Source organism: Engystomops pustulosus, chromosome 3 (assembly GCF_040894005.1).
Source record: "Engystomops pustulosus chromosome 3, aEngPut4.maternal, whole genome shotgun sequence".
In the NCBI taxonomy this organism is placed as follows: domain Eukaryota; kingdom Metazoa; phylum Chordata; class Amphibia; order Anura; family Leptodactylidae; genus Engystomops; species Engystomops pustulosus.
Genome location: NC_092413.1, coordinates 78,336,600 through 78,358,247, shown reverse-complemented (window position 1 = coordinate 78,358,247; position 21,648 = coordinate 78,336,600). Strand labels below are relative to the sequence as shown.

Here is a 21,648-nt window from a genome sequence, read left to right as displayed (position 1 = left end):
TAAATTACCGACACTGTGTCTTTCGTAACCTTCCTCCTAGATACCGCATGGGTTGGGATCGATGGTATGTAGAGAGAGCAGTGGCAGTCACATTTATCTAAGGTGTGTGTGATGGTGCACTGCCTTCTTTCAGAACATCCAAGTATATTGTGCAAGACATATGAAAGATGATAACCAACTCTAGTTTATTGAAATGTGCAGAACAACAGGTGGACGATAATCACAGCAAGGCTATGGGCCGTTTCTCGCTACGCTCCCAATTTGTCAAGCCAGTGACAGCTTCCGGCCATGACGTGAGGATTAAATCCCTGTCCTGGGTCGGGGCCATCAGGACAGGAACAAGCAATGTCCTCAACATAAAAACAATTACACTAATACATAGAGGTAAAGCTATGGAAAACATATAGCAAAACAAATAATGAATAAATAGTATTAGTCTGCAGCTTAGAGAAATACACTTATATCATTGCGGTCATTTAACCCTGCATTTCAAGGTGCAACATTGAACAATCCCCCCCCCCCCACAAGGGATCAATTTCCACCTTATCCAAGCCAAACAGACCAGCCATACTAATGGATAACCATCCCCCCAAAAAGCTTGCAATACCCGTCTCACAAAAAAAAAAACATACACAACACTGTTTGGAAGAAAAAGGTGGAGGTCGGCCACAACTTACTATTATTAACTATTATTAACAATATATCTAAACTAACTGACCTTTGAGGATCCCCGATCCTTTCCCTAAACTTCTCCTCGCCTGCTGGGCCCCACCTCCATGGGGGCATGTCCTAGTTGGTCCATCAGGTGATTTTGACTAAAAGCCAAGAGGGTCAAGATTCCACCACAGGCCACTAGGAGAACATTGTAAAATTGCTTAGAAATGGTAAAAAATAGTAATAAAAAGAGTGGTAACATTACTCACAACTCATAAAATGCTCGGCAAACGTGTCTCCTTCGGCGTTGTGCTCGGTTTGTTGCGCATGCGTTTCTTTCTCTGGTTCCTGCTAAGCCGGAAGAGTCTTCTCGATTTGTAATGTAGACTTCTAGGTTTATGTTGGAGACATCAAGGTGTTTTCTTTTTTCTTTCTTCATTGAAAACACGAATTTTGCATGTAGAGAAAATAAACTCTTTGTAGAGACGTATATATCGCTAAATGCGTATCAGAGGTTCTCCCTCTCCCTATTGAGAAAGGAGGGAGAACCTCCGAAACATGTTTAGCCATATACGTCTCTACATAGAGTTTTTTTTCCCTACGTGCAAAATTAGTGTTTTCATTGAAGAAAGAAAAAGAAAACACCTTTATGTCTCCAACATAAACCTAGAAGTCTCCATTACAAATCGAGAAGACTCTTCCGCTTTAGCAGGAACCAGAGAAAGAAACGGAGCTCCGCGAATACCATCACTCTATCTGGTTCCACGCATGCACAACAAAGTGAACACAACACCGAAGGAGACACGTTTGCCGAACACTGTATGGGTCGTGAGTAACGTTACCACTCTTTTTATTACTATTTTTTACTATGTTTTACCATTTCTAAGCAATTTTTCTGCTTCCACTGAAAAAGAGATAATTATTGGCACAAGATAAACCAATAAGTGTTGAAAAATAGAGCTGCGACTGTGCATGGTCACTTAGATCTATAGCGCTGGATGGGAAATCAGCAAGGCGATACATTGTTGCAGTTTTCCAATTAAGAACATTGATGGGCAACATTTGTTTCAAAAGATAAAACATAACATCTGTTCCACAATATCGGCTTGGGAAAACACCAAATGTGACTTCACAACTAAAGGTGCACTTGTTTTCAATACTTTCCTGCAATAACTGAAATAAGTGTCAACCCACAACTAAGGTTGTGGCACTGGATACAAGTTCAAGACACACCATGTTCATATTATGCTAAAGTGTGAATTTGAGCTATATGCTGGTCTCACTAAAGTATGAGATATAACATTAAATTTTGGACACTGCATTTGTGGATAATCTCCAGCACTTGAATTCCGGATTTATGTGTGATATGTGTGAAAGCATGCTCAGTGTGTTGCATTACACAGTGTAATACATCTGAAGAATGGCTTGAACAAGCGATCAGTGGATCGCTTGTTCAAGCTTACCTGTAAAAGTGATAAAACACAGTTAAAAACATTTAATAAAAACATTCCCTATACTTATGCAATAAAGTGAAAAAAACCACAAAATCGGCAAAAAACCCCACATATTTGGTATTGTCGCGTCCGTAACAATCCGTACAATAACTCTAAAACATTATTGGGCCCGCTCGGTGAACGCCGTAAAAACAAAACCCGAAAAACTCGCCAAAAATGTAAATTTTTCATAAAATCTCTTCACAAAAATGTTCTAAAAAGTGATCAAAAAAAGTTATGTGCGCCAAAATGGTATCAATTGAAAAGGACAACTCAACACGTAAATAATAGGCCCTAAACTAGCTCTGTCAACAAAAAAATTTAAAGTTACGTCTCCAAAAAGATGGCGATGCAAAAACAAATGAGATTTCCTCTATATTAGTTTTTTTCCAGTAAAATTGTAAAAATAAATGAAAAACTATATAAATGAGGTATCCCCGTACTCGTAGTGACCTATAGAATAAAGATAATATAGTATTTTTAGTGTACGACCCCCAAAAAAATACAAAAAGAAAGAAAACCAAAATTGACAATTTTCTTTTCACCCATAGATTCAAGAGTTAATAAAATTTCATCAATAAGCTAATGACTCACTAAAATGAAGTATTTGTAAAGTGCATCTCAGGTCGCAAAAAATAAGCCCTTATATGTCCAAATTGCCAAAAAAATAAAGATTGTATAGCCAATAAAAAGTGACAATGCATAATCTGCTCTGATTGGCCGCTTCCCTTCGATGCCCTGGCGTGTGCCCATACAGCAGGTTACCACCACATATGGGGTATTGTTATACGCGGGAGGGATCAAATTTTGTGGAGCGTTTTGGTATTTTATCCACTGAGAATTTGTACATTTTTTGAAAAACACATTAATTTAGCAAAAAAAATGTACTTTCAAAATTGTATGCGATTTTGTTTTAACCCCTGTAAAACAATTAAAGGGTTAACAAACTTCATAAAAGTTGTTTTATGTACATTGAGGGGTGTAGTTTCTATAATGTGGTAATTTATTGGGTTTTACTTTTATTTAGGCCTCTCAAAGTGATTTGAAACCTGAGCAGGTCCCTCAATAGCAGGATTTTGCGGTTTTTATGAAAATGTGAAAAATCGCACCTAACGTTTAAAGGCTCATAACATCCTACAAATATAAGAATATGCATAAAAAAAACATGTCCACATAAAGTAGACATTCGTTGAATGTTAGTTATTACGTTTTTTTGCTGTTATGACTATGTGTGGAAAAAGTAGAACATTTTGAAGTTCGAAAATCGAGAATTTTTCCAAATTTTCACCAAATATCTGATTTTTAAACTAATTACAACAGCTGTGGAGAGGTGATTTGCCTTATTTCATTACTTTTAACATTTGAATTTACAAAACGCATTGTAAACGCAATGTTAACACATGCATTAACGCAGCGTTTATATTGCGTTTTGTAAATAAAAATGTTAACAGTAATGCAATAAGGCAAATCACCTCTCCTAAGCTGTTGTAATTAGTTTCAAAATGCATTAAAAACGCAATTAAACCACTACGTGTGACCTCACCCTTAGAAGTAACCAATAAAAAAAAAAATAATAAATTTCAATTTACACGTTAAAATTGGGTCCATGAAAGAAAAAACTTCCTTTGCACGTGCCCTGGACCAGGTGCAGATTTGCACCTAAAAAGTTGCAAAAGAAAGTCGCAAAAACGAGAAAAGTCACAAAATAAAGACAATTTGCTTAGCTTAAACTGATACATGTGCCCCAAAATCTAACTTCATAACAGATATCAATTCAGCCAGACGAATAGAGCAAATATCGTTTCCTCCAGCGTGCACCACAAGGACCGTAGGACCCGGGGAGGACTTGCTGATAGCTACCACCTCCGGCATGACTTGAAGCCATTTAAGGCCCTTGACATCCCTCCAAGATAAATCCGCAGTGGTAAAGCCCAGATTCAGACCTCCCGGACGGACGGCTGCCAGACGCGCTGCCTAGTATATATAGGAATGGCCGACCAGCCAAACTTTAGGCTGAGGGTAACCTACAAGAGAAAACACATTAGTCCAGAAGCAAGTTGGGACGAACATAACGCCTGAGACAGACTTCCATCTGCCAATGTGCATAATCTCAGCATCCGAAAGCCTGGCGGCGTCTGCCGCCGTCGCAGTGCATGTACAGAAAGAATGGGTAAAAAGGAAACAAAAGGAGAAAAATCCGCTCACTCACGATACTGCAGACAGCCTGTTGGAGTTCACATTCCTCTGTACAGCTCCAGGTGCAAGGAATCAGTCAGTCCTGCCGGCTGACCGGAACAAGTAGAAGGACAGGGAAATATTCCAGCACTCCAAGTCTTCTAAAATCATAGCATTTTATTCGTCATGTTAAAAGCGTGCAGTCATATCTGGTGTGACCACTGATACACGATCATGAACCTATATTCAATTGCATGCAGCGTAGGATCAGATGCCTAAGCAGAGCTAGAAATACCAGACCGTACTTTCATGGTCAGACCGGAAACTAATCCTGTTATTCTCCATTTCCTGGCCCAAAGCTCCACAGCCACTACAATTGGAAAAAGTTCTAGGAGCATCAAGTTCTTTAAAAATCCCCTCTCCAACCACTATGGAGGCTAGCGTTCGGCCGACCATTTTTTGCCAAAAATCACGCCATAGGCAACAGACCCCGTTGCATCCGTATATAGTTGCAAGTCCGCATTGTCAATTTCAGGTTCAAGAAATGCCGACAAACCACTATAATCAGTCAAGAAAGACCTCCAGACCCTCAAGTCATCCTTTAGTACCGACCTCAAACGTATGCACATGTCAACAAAGAAAGACTTGTTAAGTTTGCAGCCTAGCAGATGAAAAGGAGGAGGAGGCGGAAAGCCAACTCAATGTCCGACTTGGCCATAAGGGCTCCGGGGCCAGCTTTATTCACCAAAAAAACTGCCTTGTCAAAAGACGTGTAAGAAGCGGCCACCCCCTCTCGAGGAATACCATCGTTAACAGAATCACCCGCTGGGTATGAAAGAAGGTGTATCAACCAAAACTTACCAGACTTCTTCTTCGGGCCAAACCCAATGGAGATACCCACATATTCTCAAATGGTGGGACAGAAAAGGGGCCTGCCATTCTGCCTAACTCAACCTCCAACAGTTTTTCCGTACCCAGCAACTTGTTATCCCTAACGGAATTTTAAGATTATCTGACAACATCAAACTGTCAAGTGGCACGAAGGGGATGACAAAACCAAAAGTGAAACCATTAAGTAGAACCTTTGCCTCCTGACTCAGATGGTAGCATTCTAGCCACGGCCGCTTCCTATAAACCTGCACTGGAGTCCTTCCCCCTGCCAGCGACAGAGGATTTTCAGGGAGGCTTTTGCCTTTTAAAGCATCAGAGGGCTGAATGTGCCCCGCCACATATGGAGTATTCATGCTTGAATCTGCAGGAAGCAAAGAAGCCACAGTGGCCTTCGTTAAAAAGCAAGCAGGATCTCAGATGTTTGGAAGCTGCCCCGGACTGTGAACCCGAGACGGCTCCCGAAGGAAATCAACTGTATCCATACGTCAGTCGCTTTAGTTGCCCAACCCACCTCCGGTCTGGCTGCTAAACGGCGCCTAAACTCCTCATCATATCTCCAACAGGCCGAACCTCCATGCAACTTCTGCGCAGAATAGATGGTATCCAAATACACAAACATATTCTGTGCGCAATCAGGCTTCTGCTGTGCTATGATACTTGCCATAACCGCAAAGGCCTGGAGCCAGTTACCAAAGGTCCTAGCGACCTTTGCTTTTTTATCATCACCCTTCTCAAACCGCCTCTCCTTATCCACAGTCCATTGATCAGGAGATAATAGCGACCAAATATCAATATACTCAAATTTAACCATTTTGTCCCTGAGGTCAGCTTTATAGGAGCAACACCACAAAAATTTGAGTCCCTAAACAGCATCCCCGCTGAACCTGGAGCCTGCACAGCTGGAGACGATGTCACCCCTGGGAACACCACAGAAGTGCCAGCCTCCATTTTGGCTAAAACTGCCTTAAGGGCACTGACCACATTATCACCTGCACCCAAAGATTTTTTCCATGCGTTATCACAGGATAATTTACCAGCCGAAGAAACTACCTGGGGCATCGCCATCTGAGGAGGAGGTGACAAGGGTGCACTGGGCAGCTGTCTTTGCCCTAGCTTTATTCACCCTGAAAGCAGAAGTGAACTGCCGTCTCCACGGCCGCCTCTCTTGGGAACGGGTGTAACCACCACTGGATGAGGAAGAAGAGCGCCTGGAGTATGTCCAGCCCCAACTGGATCTATTAGAACATCTGCTGTCTCTGCCATGAGAGTCAGCCCCGCGAACCGGTAGTCCGCAGGTTCATCAATATCATCGGTATCGCCCGCCATGGCGGGACAGAAAGGGAAGGGGGGTGAATGTATGTAAAGGGACATGTGTGGTGCTTGGTGCAAGCAGCAGCTGCTGAGCCACCACACCAACATTTGACACAGGAGGGGGGGTGTGTGTGAGTGGTGTCTGTTGTGTTCACTATAGTGCTGCTGGCACCCAACCCAAATCACCTGGCTAAACGGCCAGGCTGCTTGGGTGGTGGGCCAGCAGGGACAGAACCAGGAACTTGCGCTGTGCTCGCAGGCACAGCCAGGTTGTCCAGACGAGGTTGCACAGGAGCAGTCATGCCCCGCATCTACTCCCCGCGTGGGGCTATTACTGCATCTGCATTACTGCTGCAGCCGAAGTGCGGCTCATAGCCTTTGCAGAGCACAGCGCGTGCTCTGCCGGCAGCGGAGCCGAGGCAGGTTTCTGGGACAGAGCCTGTGCTTGGCTCTGGGTCTTTATCAGGGAGGGACTGAGTCTGCATGGCACACGACCACGCTGTGCAAGCAGGTGGGGTGACCTGGGGAGCAGGTGGAGAGGGATACGGCTGGGCCAACAATGGAGTCAGCCAGCCGGAGCCCTCTCTCCTCAGCTTCTCCTCCAACAATGCTAGCAAAGCGGGGTCAACCATTACTTGCTGGTCCAGGGATATCTCTTGATCGTGGAGCAGTCCAAGAGACTAGGCTCCTCCTACACATACCCACTTTGCCTATGTATTGTAGGCACAATAGTTGGAATTTCCACATTTAAAATTGCCTTTAAGAACACATTTATAAAGCCAGATCTGTTCTGGTGTAGAAAACCTGCTACATATGAGTAAACTTTTTAAAGTGGTACTATGTCTAAAAGATATTATGGGTCTGGATGAGGTAACATCTTGCAATTGGGGATCTTCCTTTAATTTTTTTCAATTACTCTGAATGACCGAACAAATGGCTTTTTCATGTTGAGTGTACCCAAAAGAGAACTTAAATCTGTTCCCTGTCATTTTCGACCCAATTTTCTTAACACATTTTTTCTGTGTATGGCAAGTTTTTTCCCATTCTTGTTCAATTAACGCTATGGGATATTGGGGCACATTTACTTACCTGTCCAGAGGAGTTCACTGAAAGTGCATTGTCCGATGATAATGCACTGTGCCACGCTTCACTAAGATGCATAATATCATGCATGTGTTGCTTCCCTGCTCAGGTCCGCCCGAGTTCACCATCTTCTTCCCGGTGCATGTAAGTGCTTGATCTTGTCACATAATTTGAAACTTAAATCCCGAGCTCAGTCTGAATTAGTTGGATCATCTGACGGCACACCCCCCGATTTCTTTTGCATGAAAGCCAGCGCAGCTGCGCCAAAATCCGATCGCGTACGACACAATCCCCTGTTAAATACTTGTCACAGCCATGCAAAACCCAAAAAAGTAGGAAAATCTGACAAAAGTGCAGCCGCAGACCTTTAGTAAATAAGCCCCATTTTCTTTCTCATAACCTAGATTTTAATTCTTCAGACTGAATTCTAAAAACCGCATTGACAGTGTTGAGTCTTTTTAACCACAAAATCTGGCTACATGGTGGACTTCTTTTGGGTATTGATAGTGAAAACTCTTATAGTGACATCCAAAAAAGGACATGTTCATGTGGTTATTTGAATTCAGAAAATGGAGGAATTCTTAGACTTTATGTTCAGACCTAGCCAACACAATGAAGATATTGTCCACATATCTTAAATACAATTTTATATGACTAGCAAAATGGATGTTCAAGGAAAATACATATTTGCCTTCGAAACAGGCCAAAAATATGTTGCAGGCAACCGGGGTACCCATGGCAGTTCTCGCACCTTAGACATACCATTTATCATCAAACAAAAAAGCCTTTTTTTGGCGTTGCTGCATAAGGACAATTTATATCATCTTTGGGATTGCGCTGGCACACTGGCAATTACATACAGCCTGGTCCCTGCTGCGTCTGCCCGACATGTAGATCGCTCCATGCCAGGCAGTATAACTCCTTAACTGCAGTGATTGAGTACAAATGCGGCAGCTCTCTAGAACCCCCACAGCATGATCGCAGGCTGCCGAGGGGTTGCTATGGCAGCCGGAGGTCTGACAAAGACCTCCGTGTTTGCCATGTACGGTGGCCTATGAAATCCAGTTCAAGACTGGGTCTCATAGGCAAAATGTCATTAAATCACTGACAGATACAGTACATTGCAGTACAGAAGTCCCTAGTCTAAGTCCCCTAGTGGGACAGTAAAAAAAAAGTTAAAGAAAGAAAAATGTAAATACATAAATAAAATTAAAAAAAAGCCTCACATTTCCCTATATATACTTATTGTGGGGGTTTTGCTTTGTCATAAAGGTCACCAAAACAGTAATGTCCAATAATGGAAGGTTTATTTAAACAAAGTCACTAATGAAAATAAACAGCTTTCTTCAGCAGGTGCAAAATGAAGGCATATCACAAAGTTGACTTTTCTTCAGGCAAAAATGCTTTAACATAAGACAGGTTATCCTCACCATACAGCCTATAAAGTTATAGCAGAGTCCTCCAGCGTCGCTGACCCAGTCTTGAGACAACAGCAGGCACAAGACACCAGACCAACACTTCAGGCTTGGAGCCACACAATCTCAGCCCTGCTAAACCTCCTGGCTAATAAATGCAAGGCAACACCTGGCCTGGATACATGGGAGCAGTCAACCCACCCAGCTCTCAGACTACTCCAGTAAAAGCCATCCCGGATCACCTGCAGCAAACAGCTATACTACTTTTAAATAAGGGTCAGAAACCTAAGGTTACTGACAAAGATTAGTGGCTTACTTCACTGAGGCTAGGCACCTCGGTGACATGTATCGGCCCTCAACTACGATACTACGATTGTGCCTTGTCTCATTATATATAAAATAAAATCATTAAAATAACCCCCTAAACACAAAATTGGCATTGTCTAGTCCGTAGCGACCTTGGCCAAGCATCTATTACATTATTATACCCGTATTGTTAGGTGTATAAAAAATAAAAAAATTTAAAAAATGCAATTATAGTTCTTCCTACCTCCCAAAAATATGTAATAGAAAGGTATAAAAAAGTCATATGTACCTTCATAATATTACCAAACTAACCGTTACCTTTTCCCACAAAAAAACAAGCCCTAATAACCCTCATTTGATTGAGTAATTAAAAAAGTTATTGTTCTCAGAATATGGCGACACTAAATGCGGTTTCCATAAAAAGGAGTTTTTATACATTATTTTATATAGTAAAATATAAGAAAACCTGTACATGTTTGATATCTCCTTAACCGTACTAACCTATAGAATAGTTATATCATGTGTATTATACTGTGCGGTGAACTGAGTAAACGTTTAAATTAAAACACTATTTATAAGATCATTTCTAAAAAGACTATAACCATCTATAGCAACAGCCCAGTCATTGCTATATTCCAGCCATGTTTCACTGTTTCCCACTATGTCATATTTGCCCTCAAACCAGATCCACCGTTTTGTCTGTGAGGCTTCTGGAATTAGTTTACATAGACTTTATACATTTTCCTTATCCCTATTCCTTTAGACATTGTTCACCAATATTAAACTAGCACCCCCTTCCTCCCCCATATACCAGGATCTTCCACCTTTGGTCCATGACTTCTGTATCATCACCAGCCACGCATTCAGTCAACCTGATCCGTAACAGGCAGAATCTGAGCACCTGCAAAACAACACCACTGTTTGGTATGCCTGATTGTTGTGACAGATTGCCCTGTCTGTTCCAATACGAATTAAATCTTTCACTACCAGCAGTTGTCTAATATTTTTTGTTCTGCCATTTCCCTTCTTACTGGAACAGACAGTACAGGGATTACAAGGAAAAATAAACATTTAGCAAAGTATGAATTTACAAAAATACCGTATATACTCGAGTATAAGCCAAACAAAAATGTGCAGAAAATCCCTAACTCGGCTTATACTCAAGTCAAGATAAAAACTAAAAGTGTACTCACCTTCCGACAAAAATCTGGCTACAAAACTCTCTCTCAGGCTCTAGCCACTTCCTTGCAAGGTAAATGATGTTATACATTTATGACCTCTCAGGCAGATGTTCAGCAAAAGTCTATGCATGCCAATTCAAATTAACACCCAGTCGACTCAGAATCTAACCCTTCAGCTTGGAGTAATCCTTGGCATCCTGTTCACTCAGGTCTTTATATGCCTTCTGCGTGTCAGGGTACGGGGTCAGTGGACCCCCTGGACAACCATGGGAGATGATATTAGCCGACACCCAGGACCGGAATCTAAGTGGCACCTGGTTTTCAGGTGCAACCAGGTCATTCCACAGGTGCGACTAGCCCGCGGTGGCAGCCGAGATCGTGGTACAGAATCATATGTTAATATTTCTTCAATTGGATGTTATTAAAAAAAATGTTCCTGTGTGAAGATAATTTCTCATAAATGTGGTCATGTTGTCCCTTAGAAACGAGATATCTTCCTCGGATACGACCACCTCAGACTCTGGCAGCAGTGGCCAGACATGCGCTATAGAGTCCTGCCGGACCACCAGGATTCAGCAATCATTACCACAGGACTGCTGTGGGTCATGCAGTAACTCCTGGACATTTCATATACAAAAACAATTGGTTTCTTTGGGCAATCCCTCCAGCAGAGGTGGCCGTATCCGAGGAAGCTATCTCGTTTCTAAGGGACCATATGGCTACATTTATGAGAAATTATCTTCACACAGGAACAATTTTTTTAATAAGATCTAATTGAAGAAATGTTTACATATGGCAGATTAATGAAACTGAATGCGAGTGCCCAGACGAGAATACCCCTTTAAGGTTTGGTTCTGGATACTCTTAACATATAATGGTATAATAAGGCCTACCTATGATTACATATGTACATCTGATCTCTTACCTATTGCATTTTTTTTACATTTTATAACAGCATTCCTCAATCAAAGTTTATTTTTAATTTGCCATTTTCATTTTTTTCTATTTACTCACATTTTAGGTAGTGGGGTGCTTGCAGTTTTGCTGATATCTATATTTTTGGATAATATCAGTCTCAAAAGTGAAAATAAAGAAAAAGACATAGAGGACATTAAAGATGAACCAATTTGGCTGAAAATATTAGAAACTCTCAGACATCTCAAAGATATACGCCAGTGTCTTCTCATACCTATTACTATGTGGAGTGGCTTTGAGCAAGGATTCTTGGCTGGGGATTATACAAAGGTACAGTATCTCTCTTTTATTGTACATTAAAATGCATGCAAGCTGTTCTCAAAGAGCTTTTCCTATAGGAAAAGTAAGGTAGGGAATCCTACTCCGGTATTCACTACACTGTGGTGAGAAAGGGGTATACGTAACATTGGCTTCGAGAAGGTGCCTATGTTTACCTATATATCTTACAGCTCTTTGTCCACTATGGCCATTACCAATTCCTGACCTCTATTAATTCCTGCCTATTTTATCATGTAAAAGGTGGTCCACCTGCCCTGACTTCTGCCTATTATGTATTTTATGAAAATACTTACCTTTGCCTGTGTTCTAATTATATTTTATCTTCTTGTTGCCACATACTAGCGTCTCTTGATCCATCTGTTTCATCCAAGATCAAGATTATTCCTAAAGTAGAGTTTAGTTGCTAATGCAGTGAATTTTCCATTATACTTTCTGCATCAATTGTCCACTGTTTTCTAGATCTCTGCTTACTTTTATTCAACAAGTAGCTCTATTGTTTACTTTTTGTTAATAAAAATTGGTCCATGGTCATGTGATGTCACACATCTGCACTGTTCGTCAAAACACACAGCTCTGATTACTCTCTGTGATCATCTCTATGAAGTGCAATTTGTTAAACCTTCACACAGCACTTTATATGTAGAAATAAAAAAATGTATAGATTTTTGAAGGTGGGGAATGAAAACTCAAAAAAGTTAAAGGTCCTGGCCGTTTATGGGTTATATATGTATTATATTATGTATATATATATATATATATATATATATATATATATATATATATATATACATATATATATATACATATACAGTATATATGGCTTGACACAAATAATCCAATAAATCTCACAAAAAGTCTTGTGTCATTTAGCAAAAAAGATTCATCTTTATTAATATATATATATATATATGCTCACCGGCCAATTTATTGGGTACACCATGCTAGTAACGGGTTGGACCCCCTTTTGCCTTCGGAACTGCCTCAATTCTTCGTGGCATAGATTCAACAAGGTGCTGGAAGCATTCCTCAGAGATTTTGGTCCATTGTGACATTATGGCATCACACAGTTGCCGCAGATTTGTCTACTGCACATCCATGATGTGAATCTCCCGTTCCACCACATCCCAAAGATGCTCTATTGGATTGAGATCTGGTGACTGTGCAGGCCATTTGAGTACAGTGAACTCATTGTCATGTTCAAGAAACCAGTCTGAGATGATTCCAGCTTTATGACATGGCGCATTATCCTGCTGAAAGTAGCCATCAGATGTTGGGTACATTGTGGTCATAAAGGGATGGACATGGTCAGCAACAAAACTCAGGTAGGCTGTGGCATTGCAACGATGCTCAATTGGTACCAAGAGGCCCAAAGAGTGCCAAGAAAATATTCCCCACACCATGACACCACCACCACCAGCCTGAACCGTTGATACAAGGCAGGATGGATCCATGCTTTCATGTTGTTGACGCCAAATTCTGACCCTACCATCCGAATGTCGCAGCAGAAATCGAGACTTATCAGACCAGGCAACGTTTTTCCAATCTTCTACTGTCCAATTTCGATGAGCTGTGCATTCAGAGATGCTCTTCTGCCTACCTTGGTTGTAACGGGTGGCGATTTGAGTCACTGTTGCCTTTCTATCAGCTCGAACCAGTCTGCCCATTCCTCCTCTGACCTCTGGCATCAACAAGGCATTTCCGCCCACAGAACTGCCGCTCACTGGATGTTTTTTCTTTTTCGGACCATTCTCTGTAAACCCTAGAGATGGTTGTGTGTGAAAATCCCAGTAGATCAGCAGTTTCTGAAATACTCAGACCAGCCCTTCTGGCACCAACAACCATGCCACGTTCAAAGGCACTCAAATCACCTTTCTTCCCCATACTGATGCTCGGTTTGAACTGCAGGAGATTGTCTTGACCATGTCTACATGCCTAAATGCACTGAGTTGCCGCCATGTGATTGGCTGATTAAAAATTAAGTGATAACGAGCAGTTGGACAGGTGTACCTAATAAAGTAGCCGGTGAGTGTATATATATATATATATATATATATATATATATATATATATATATATACATGAAAGACAATAAATATAAAAACACTTAAGCAGGGTAACAAATATCTATCAAATATCTACAGACATAAATACATAGCTGTGGAAAAATGACAGTACTAAAAGTGAGAATTAGTAAATAACCTGCAATACGGAAATATAAAAATATAGGACCAAATTATTCCTAGAAATCACTAGCGCGGGACAACTGTCTAAACAAACCAAATCTGACTACGAAAGACAATCATACAAAAGTAAGGGAAACACAACTCGTATACCAGAAGGCCAGCTGGCAAGACAGTGAGAAGCCACAAGAGCCACTACACATGGTAACACATGTGGGGCATCCACAGTCCTATTTTGTTCTCACTGTCTTGCCATCCTGGATTCTGGTATGCTGGTTTATTTGTGTATGAGTGTTTTTAGGGATTTAGAGTTGGAGCCACCTACAGATTGCTCTTGGCTACGTGTTACTCTTTTTAATTGCTTTTATCTTTATTGTCTTGGTGTTTGTGACTAACCCCACTTTACACTAAATTCTACTTTCTTATCCCTGGTGCACTCCAATTCTCAATGCCTCCACCTATTCTTATATTATTAAAAAATAATAATAATTCAGATAGACATCTGTCTACAGAAATCCCTAAACAATTTGGAAACCAAGATTACAGAATACATGATTACCTACAAGGTTACTTGACAATTGATTTTGGTAATGCTAGCTCTTTGGGCACTTAAAGTGTAGCCATCATTTCAAAAGACTTTTGATATGTTGGTGGGCAGGTAATTTTAAGCACTTTTGCAATTGGATTAGTTACCCGAATCTTGCTCCTTCCTCTTGTATTCTGCAGATTTCCCCTAGATGGCAGTGACTGCTCAGATAGCCGTTACTATGGACATTCCGTCTTCATAAAGAAGACTTTGGAACAGGAGACACGCCCCCATCCCCCTCCCTGCTCACAGCTGATTACCTCATATCTCAGTGCTGCAGCAGTCATGTGTGACTACTCCAGCACTGTCATATGCAGGGAGAAGCCATCACTAATGTAATAACCAAACAACTAAACTTATCTCTCCTCAGCTTTCCCTACACCTGTATACTGAATAAAGAAATAATCCACAAAGACAGAAAATACTTTGAGGAATGATTCACAGGGACACCTGGAGCAGAATTATGTTTTTTTTTTTGCTCAGAATGACGGTTACACTTTAAGTTCTTTAAGACGGCAAGCAGAGACTTATAACGTTTTAAAGGTTTAATACACTATTGTGCAGTGCATACATATACAATTATCAAATTAAAAAAATTGTTACAAGGAATATACACACAATACATAAACACTTCTAAAATAAAGATCTTACTACTAGAATAGCAGACTTATCTGGGCCAGGAGTTTCGGCAGAAGAATTTTTGCCCAGCCTGTCCAGTGAATGGCGCCCCCAAAGACTGACAATGGCCATTTGTATAGCCTCATAATTTACAAAAGATAGATTTTTCTCCCACCCCTAAGCTTGTGATCTCACTGAGAGAGGGAAGTTCATATGCTGACATATAATAATACCCCTCAGTGAGGTGCATTTTTAGGTTACTTGTTATAAAATTTCATAACTTTTGATAGGAGAATGGAATAATTGTGCAATTGTCTCCAATCAACTTCGAACATCTTTATCTTTCACCCCACTTCAGACAAGAGGGGTTTATGTCCAGGAATAGAGATGTTACTGGGGTCATACAACTACAAATTATGTGCAAGTTTCCTTTCGGGTCTTGGTTTCTTCATTTTAATTTAGGTGGGACCCCCCTTCCCACACACACACATACTTCTCAGTATCTCCCCTTTATCCTTGCTACGTTATACTTGTCTGTGCTATACACTGCCTTAAGAGTGTTCAGTGTCTCGTGTGAAGACAATATTTGATGTTTTGTACATTTATTACTTAACTTAAGTACTTAATCTCTTCATTTCAGTCATATGTTACCTGCTCTCTTGGGATACATTATGTTGGATATGTGATGATTTGCTTTGCAGCCACTAATGCCCTCTGTTCCCTGTTATTTGGAAAACTTTCTCAGTATACTGGAAGAATATTTCTCTTTTGTTTCGGTAAGAAAATGGTAAACTAAAGTAAATAATCATGAATATTTGGTGTTTGCAGATCTATTTTTGAAACATACTACTATTACTTACTGATATATTATTTAATAGGTTAAGACCCTTGCTCATAATGTCTCACAATGACAAACAGCAGTAGAAACCAGTCATATATCATCTTGACTGTCAATCATCGTGTCAATCATCGGACCACTGAAGAGCAAAGGGCTAATTATTCCCTCAGCAAACTCTTCTGTTTGCAAGAGGCGTCAGTTGCTGGAGATCTCTTTTAGGGATAGGCTGTGGTAATATATGCTCCCTCACACCCTTGTATGATTGCAGCAGAACTTCTCTTATAGATCTCATAGAAAAAATAGGTACCGTATAAGCAAAAGTGTAGTTTAAGAAGGCAAATGATTTATATCATATTTGTAGAAGACAAACAACTCTTTTTTTTTTAATTTAGAGACACCTCCAATCCTTTATTAATTACATTGTGTCACAGTACAAAAACATAAGCTATGTACTGTAGTAATTTACTCTACCTTATCCCGTTAATAACCAGGTTCATTTCTGCTTTGAAGACGAAGCCCTTTTTTTCCAAATGGCATATGTCAATTTATGCTGCAATAACTGTTTGAACTCAAGTGATTTTGAGAGTGTTTTTTGTGACACATCAGGGAGATGTATCAATCTGTCTATGCCAGAATACTTGAGTAATGTGTACCTTAAATCCCCTGTACCACATTTTTTGACTGTTTTAAACCATTTTTAGGCAGTTTTTAGACTTGTCTGAGAAGAGGTGTGTCCTCAGTAAAAGGGGAAATCTCCCACACACCTGCAAATTCAGTACGTGCACCAGTAAGTTCAATATTGTGGCACAGAAAACTAAACTAACTAATAGGAGGTGCAAACTACAACTCACCAGTCTTATACTGCACCAGATTAATCATCCAGCATCAGACATGGGGGGCAGAGCCAAGCTTTGGAACGAGATGGCCGCATAAGCTGCAACCTTCTCCAAAGTAACTCCTATACCTCCAGCTACAACAGCTTATATATGTCACACTGTCACAATCTCGGGGAATAGTCCCTTGGGACTTAAGTCTTGTGGACTCCCTGGGCCACCACGGGATATAAAGATGCCAGCCGCAATCCGGGAGCGGAGTCTAAGTGGACTCCTGGTGGGGAGTCACCAGGTCACTCCACAGGTGCGACTAGCCCACAGTGGCAGCCAAGGTAGGGACACAGGGCAGGCAGGACCACGGGAAGGCAGGACCACGGGAAAGCAGGACCACAGGAAGGCAGGACCACGGGAAGGCAGGACCATGGGATGGCAGGACCTCGGAAGGATGGCTGGCAGGACCTTGGAAGACCACTAGCCCCACACCGGTACACGGCTGCCCCCGCAATCCGAGACATGGATCGCGGGGTCAACTGTGACAGTATAACAGCACTATGGTGAAATATGGGAAGCAAGATCCCCCAGACTGCTGGAAACGCCCCTGGAAACGCTAAACAGCAGCAAGATACATGCAAAAATGGACCCTTAACAACACACTATTAGAAGAGAAAGACATCTGCGAATTCTTAGAAAATCATGTCAAGGAACAGTATGAACTTAAAGCATTGGGGGAATGTCGACATCCTTTCTATGGGATGCGCACAAAATCATTGTAAGGGGGGAATTTATCTCCCTGGAGGCCTATTTACACAAAAGACCGAAGTGTCTACTAAACTCGATGTTAGGACAGATATCTAAACTAGAATATAAACACAAAGGGGCATATTCGTGCGCCAGCGTATGATAGCCCTGCCGCTGCATGCTCGCAGCGGGATACATCAAGAGGCTTCCGCCTCTTGATGTATTGGGGCAGGCAGCTGCGCAGCATTTATCCTACACCAGGTATGGCCTGGCGTAGAAAAATACGCAGATGGTGGCTTTTCGCCGGCGTGGGGACAGTAATGACTGCACCAGCCCACTCCAGTCCGGCCGCGCCCTCCGCTCTGCTGGCTGCGCCCTCTCTTCACGCCCCTTCACGCCCCACTGGCGTGAACGTGGCGGATCGGCAAAATAATTGCAAAAGCTAGCAATAAGCTAGCATTTGCGATTATTTCAGGGCCTCTGCGCCACTGGCGTGGTGCAGAGGTCCTGATAAATATGCCTCAAAAAGTCTAAAGCTCTAGAGACATTGCAGGAACTCACCAACCTTAGAAATGAAGTAAAAAACTTGCTTAATATCAGATCAGCCAAACTAACTCTGATATCTAAAGGCAAGTTTTATGCACATTGAGTTAGAGGGAATAGATGAGTGTCAGCACTAGTGAAGAAGCAGAAGGAAAAATGCTTCATTAGTTAAATAACAACCCCTGGGGGAAAACTCAGTAAGTTAATAACACCGACAATTTAGCGGAAACATTCAGAAAATTCTATTCAGATCTTTATAAACTCTCCACAAAGGACTTCTACATTAACCAGCACATAGGCGCATTCTTAGATCCACTGAACCTCCCCAAACTGTCACCAGAAGACAAAGCTACACTAACTAAAACATTTTAGAGAGAAGAAATTGAATTGATACTGCCCAGAACCAGATGGCTTGCCAATCAACTATTATAGGAAATGCAAAACATTCTTAACTCCATATTTCACAGAAGTTTGTAATAAACTCCTCCAAGGGGAAACACTACCAAAACAAGCCTTAGAGGGTCTTATCTCCATAATACCAAAAGAAGGGAAAAACCCATCTCTCTGTAGTAGCTACAGACCGATTTTACTGCTAAACACAGACTTCAAGTGGTGGGCAAAAGCTTTAGCAGAGAGACTGAGTAAATACCTCCCCAAGCTTATCTTGACAGAACAAACTGGGTTTGTGAGAGGAAGACAATGGGAAGGACAACATGAGCAGAGTATATAAAAGTAAATTTGTCTTTCTTGGCTCTGATGCTGAGAACTCATTTGATAGAGTTAGTTGTTCGTTCGTGGTCAAAACATTAGGAGAAAATATTACACAGAATAAGTCTCTCCCACCCCCTCCTTAATGCATAACCAGATAAAGATGATAAAGAATTCTTAAACTCTCTACGTCAACTCCAAAAACATGACATGCAAACAAGGCCTCTTCCACATCCCCCCTATCCACGGGCCACTCCTACCACCATCTCTCCTTACCCGGTTACCCTAATGTTTGTCTATGTGGTGTCTATGTGTTAAATGCTAGTTCCAGGTTTCACTATTAAATGCCCTAACTTCCCCAAGGCTATCTACTATTAAAGGACTACTACCTAAAGTGAATAATTGTATTGGGCTGCATATGAAATGTATCGTATATCACTCGGAGGAAAACCATAGTTCATTGTATGTTGTTATTGTGCTTTATTGTAAAATCAATAAAAACATTTTGAACACAGGATCAGACACAATGATTAATCTCATGCAGCAGAGAACTGTTAAGTTCTATTTTTCTCTAGTCTAAAGGCCAACACATTATTACACCACCGCCATTGTACTTCATGTTTCATGTGTTTTTTTATGAAAAAGTGGCATATAGGAAGGCAAAAGCAAAGTAAAAAAAAGTGCTCACAGAGTAGTGTTATATTCGAAAACAATGTTTTGAGTGATCAAAGGAATTGGAAAGAGGCTCACCGGATCTGGTTGTGCTAGTATTTCGCCTTCTTATGGTACCATAAGGTGCTGCCTCTGGACTGAATCTTTTTATAGCGGTTTATAGCAGTACACAGTCGCCACACTTATCTGAATCAGACTTGAAGGGATAAAGAGGTTTGTCATTTTGGCACACACAGGTATTCAGGATACAACGGGAGTTAAGTATTAAGAAACAATTTATTGATATCTCAACAATACAAAGCATAGTATGTAATGTTTGATTTGTGGAAAAAAGAACCGCAGAGCTGATGCCGGTTCAGCTGTGCGGTTAAACACCCGCAATCCCCCAAAAAATGCTATAAAAGTGAAAAAAAACATATGTACTCCAGCATGATACTGTTGCAAAGTATCATATGTCCCACAAAAAACAAGCCATTAACCAACTCCATAACCAGAAAAGTAAAAATGTTATGCCACTTGGAAGACGCAGATGCAAAAATGATAGATTTTTTCCCCACATTAGGGTTTTATTTGGCAAATTAAGTAAAACATATGAAAAAATATTCAATTATGGTATCCCTGTAATCGTACTGACCCATAAAATAAAGATAACATAATTATTAGGCTATACAGTAATCACCAAAAAAAAGGAAAAATTCCAGTACAGAATTGATGCTTTTCTACTCCTGCCTAAAGGTCCTAAATTTTTAACAATAGAGAATACCAACCCAAAAATGGTAACACTGGAAAAAGCAAAAAAAAATGTCATCACATGGCCCCAATAAAGGAAAAGCTAAAATTTTATAGCCTGCAAAAGGGGCCAATGAGGAAATCGTGGCAGCTGCAGGTCCCTCCTTCCATTCTGCATCTCGCTGTGCACCCATAAAGCATGTAAGGCCACATGTGGGGGGTCACTGTACCCGGGAGAAATTGAATTACATATTGTAAAGTGGGTTTAGTTTTTTAATATTTTCAAAATGTGTAAATTTTAGGGCTAAATGAATGTATAACTGACTAAATTTGACCTCCATTTTGATTTAATTACTATGAAGATCTGAAGGGGTTAACAATCTTCTTAAAAGCTGTTTCTGATTGTCACGCACTGGGGTGCGGGAAGAGTCTCTGGGGCTAAAGTCTGTGGACTCACTGGACCACCGCGGGGGGGGAATACTAGCCGCAACCCGGGAGCGGAGTCTAAGTAGACTCCTGGCCTTCGCCACAGCCCGCCGCCAAGCGGGATGGTCTTTCTGCATGGGGGGAGCCACCAGGTCGCTCCATGGGTGCGACTAGGCCCGCGGTGGCATCCAAGGTAGGGACCATGAGAAGGCAGGACCTCGGAAAGGCAGGACCTCGGGAAGGCAGAACCTCAGGATGGCAGGACCTCAGGATGGCAGGACCTCGGAAGGACGGCTGGCAGGACCTCGAGAAGACCACTGGGATACCGGACCGCCACAGGATTACAGGACCACCACAGGATTACAGGACCACCACAGGACTACAGGACCGAAACACGGGAACACCACAGGAACAAGGGAACATCACAGGAACATGGAGGCGTCTGGAAACGCTCAGGAATCACGGAGGCATCTGGAAACGCTCAGGAGGATTTCTCTTCAGCAGAATGACCTGAAGAACTGGCCAGGGATGCTGGAAGCCGCTAGGCTATAAAGCAGGGCAGGGAATGCCAGCGCCAATTAGGAGGATGTTCTTGAAGGGTCAGGGGCGCGCGCCCTAGTGCACAGGGACGCATGCGGCCTAGTCCGACAGCAGGAGCACCACCAGAGGGGACCGGAGCCAGGAACCGGGAGATGTGAGTATCGACCTGGGGGAGCGGGGACAGCAGCAGAACACAGCGGAGCACGGGTGCACCAGCAACATTGATCGTTGGGGCACCTGTGCCAAAGGTCCACACCGGGGCCGTGCGGTGATCCGAGACATGCATTGCAGGGTCACCTGTGACCCTAATAGTTTGAGGGGTGCAGGTTTGAAAATGGGTTGATTATGTGATGTGATTTTTATATGTAACAGAACGGTGAAGGGGCGCACAGTGAAGTAACGTATTAAGATCCAAAGTGGGTGCAGGCTCAAAGGGATCTGACTCACGTCCCAGGGATTCCAAATGAAGAAAAG

General features: G+C 41.8%; 1 protein-coding gene across 3 annotated transcripts in view; it reads left to right on the top strand.

Annotated features, from left to right (window-relative positions):
• Window positions 1–21,648, top strand: part of UNC93A (unc-93 homolog A) — a 133,366-nt gene that overhangs the window by 87,590 nt on the left and 24,128 nt on the right. For all 3 annotated transcript variants that reach the window (XM_072141173.1, XM_072141172.1, XM_072141171.1), the window contains exons 6-7: window positions 11,531–11,754; window positions 15,788–15,923. In XM_072141173.1, coding sequence (XP_071997274.1) covers window positions 11,531–11,754; window positions 15,788–15,923 — 360 coding nt within the window. The remainder of the gene's footprint in view (window positions 1–11,530; window positions 11,755–15,787; window positions 15,924–21,648) is intronic.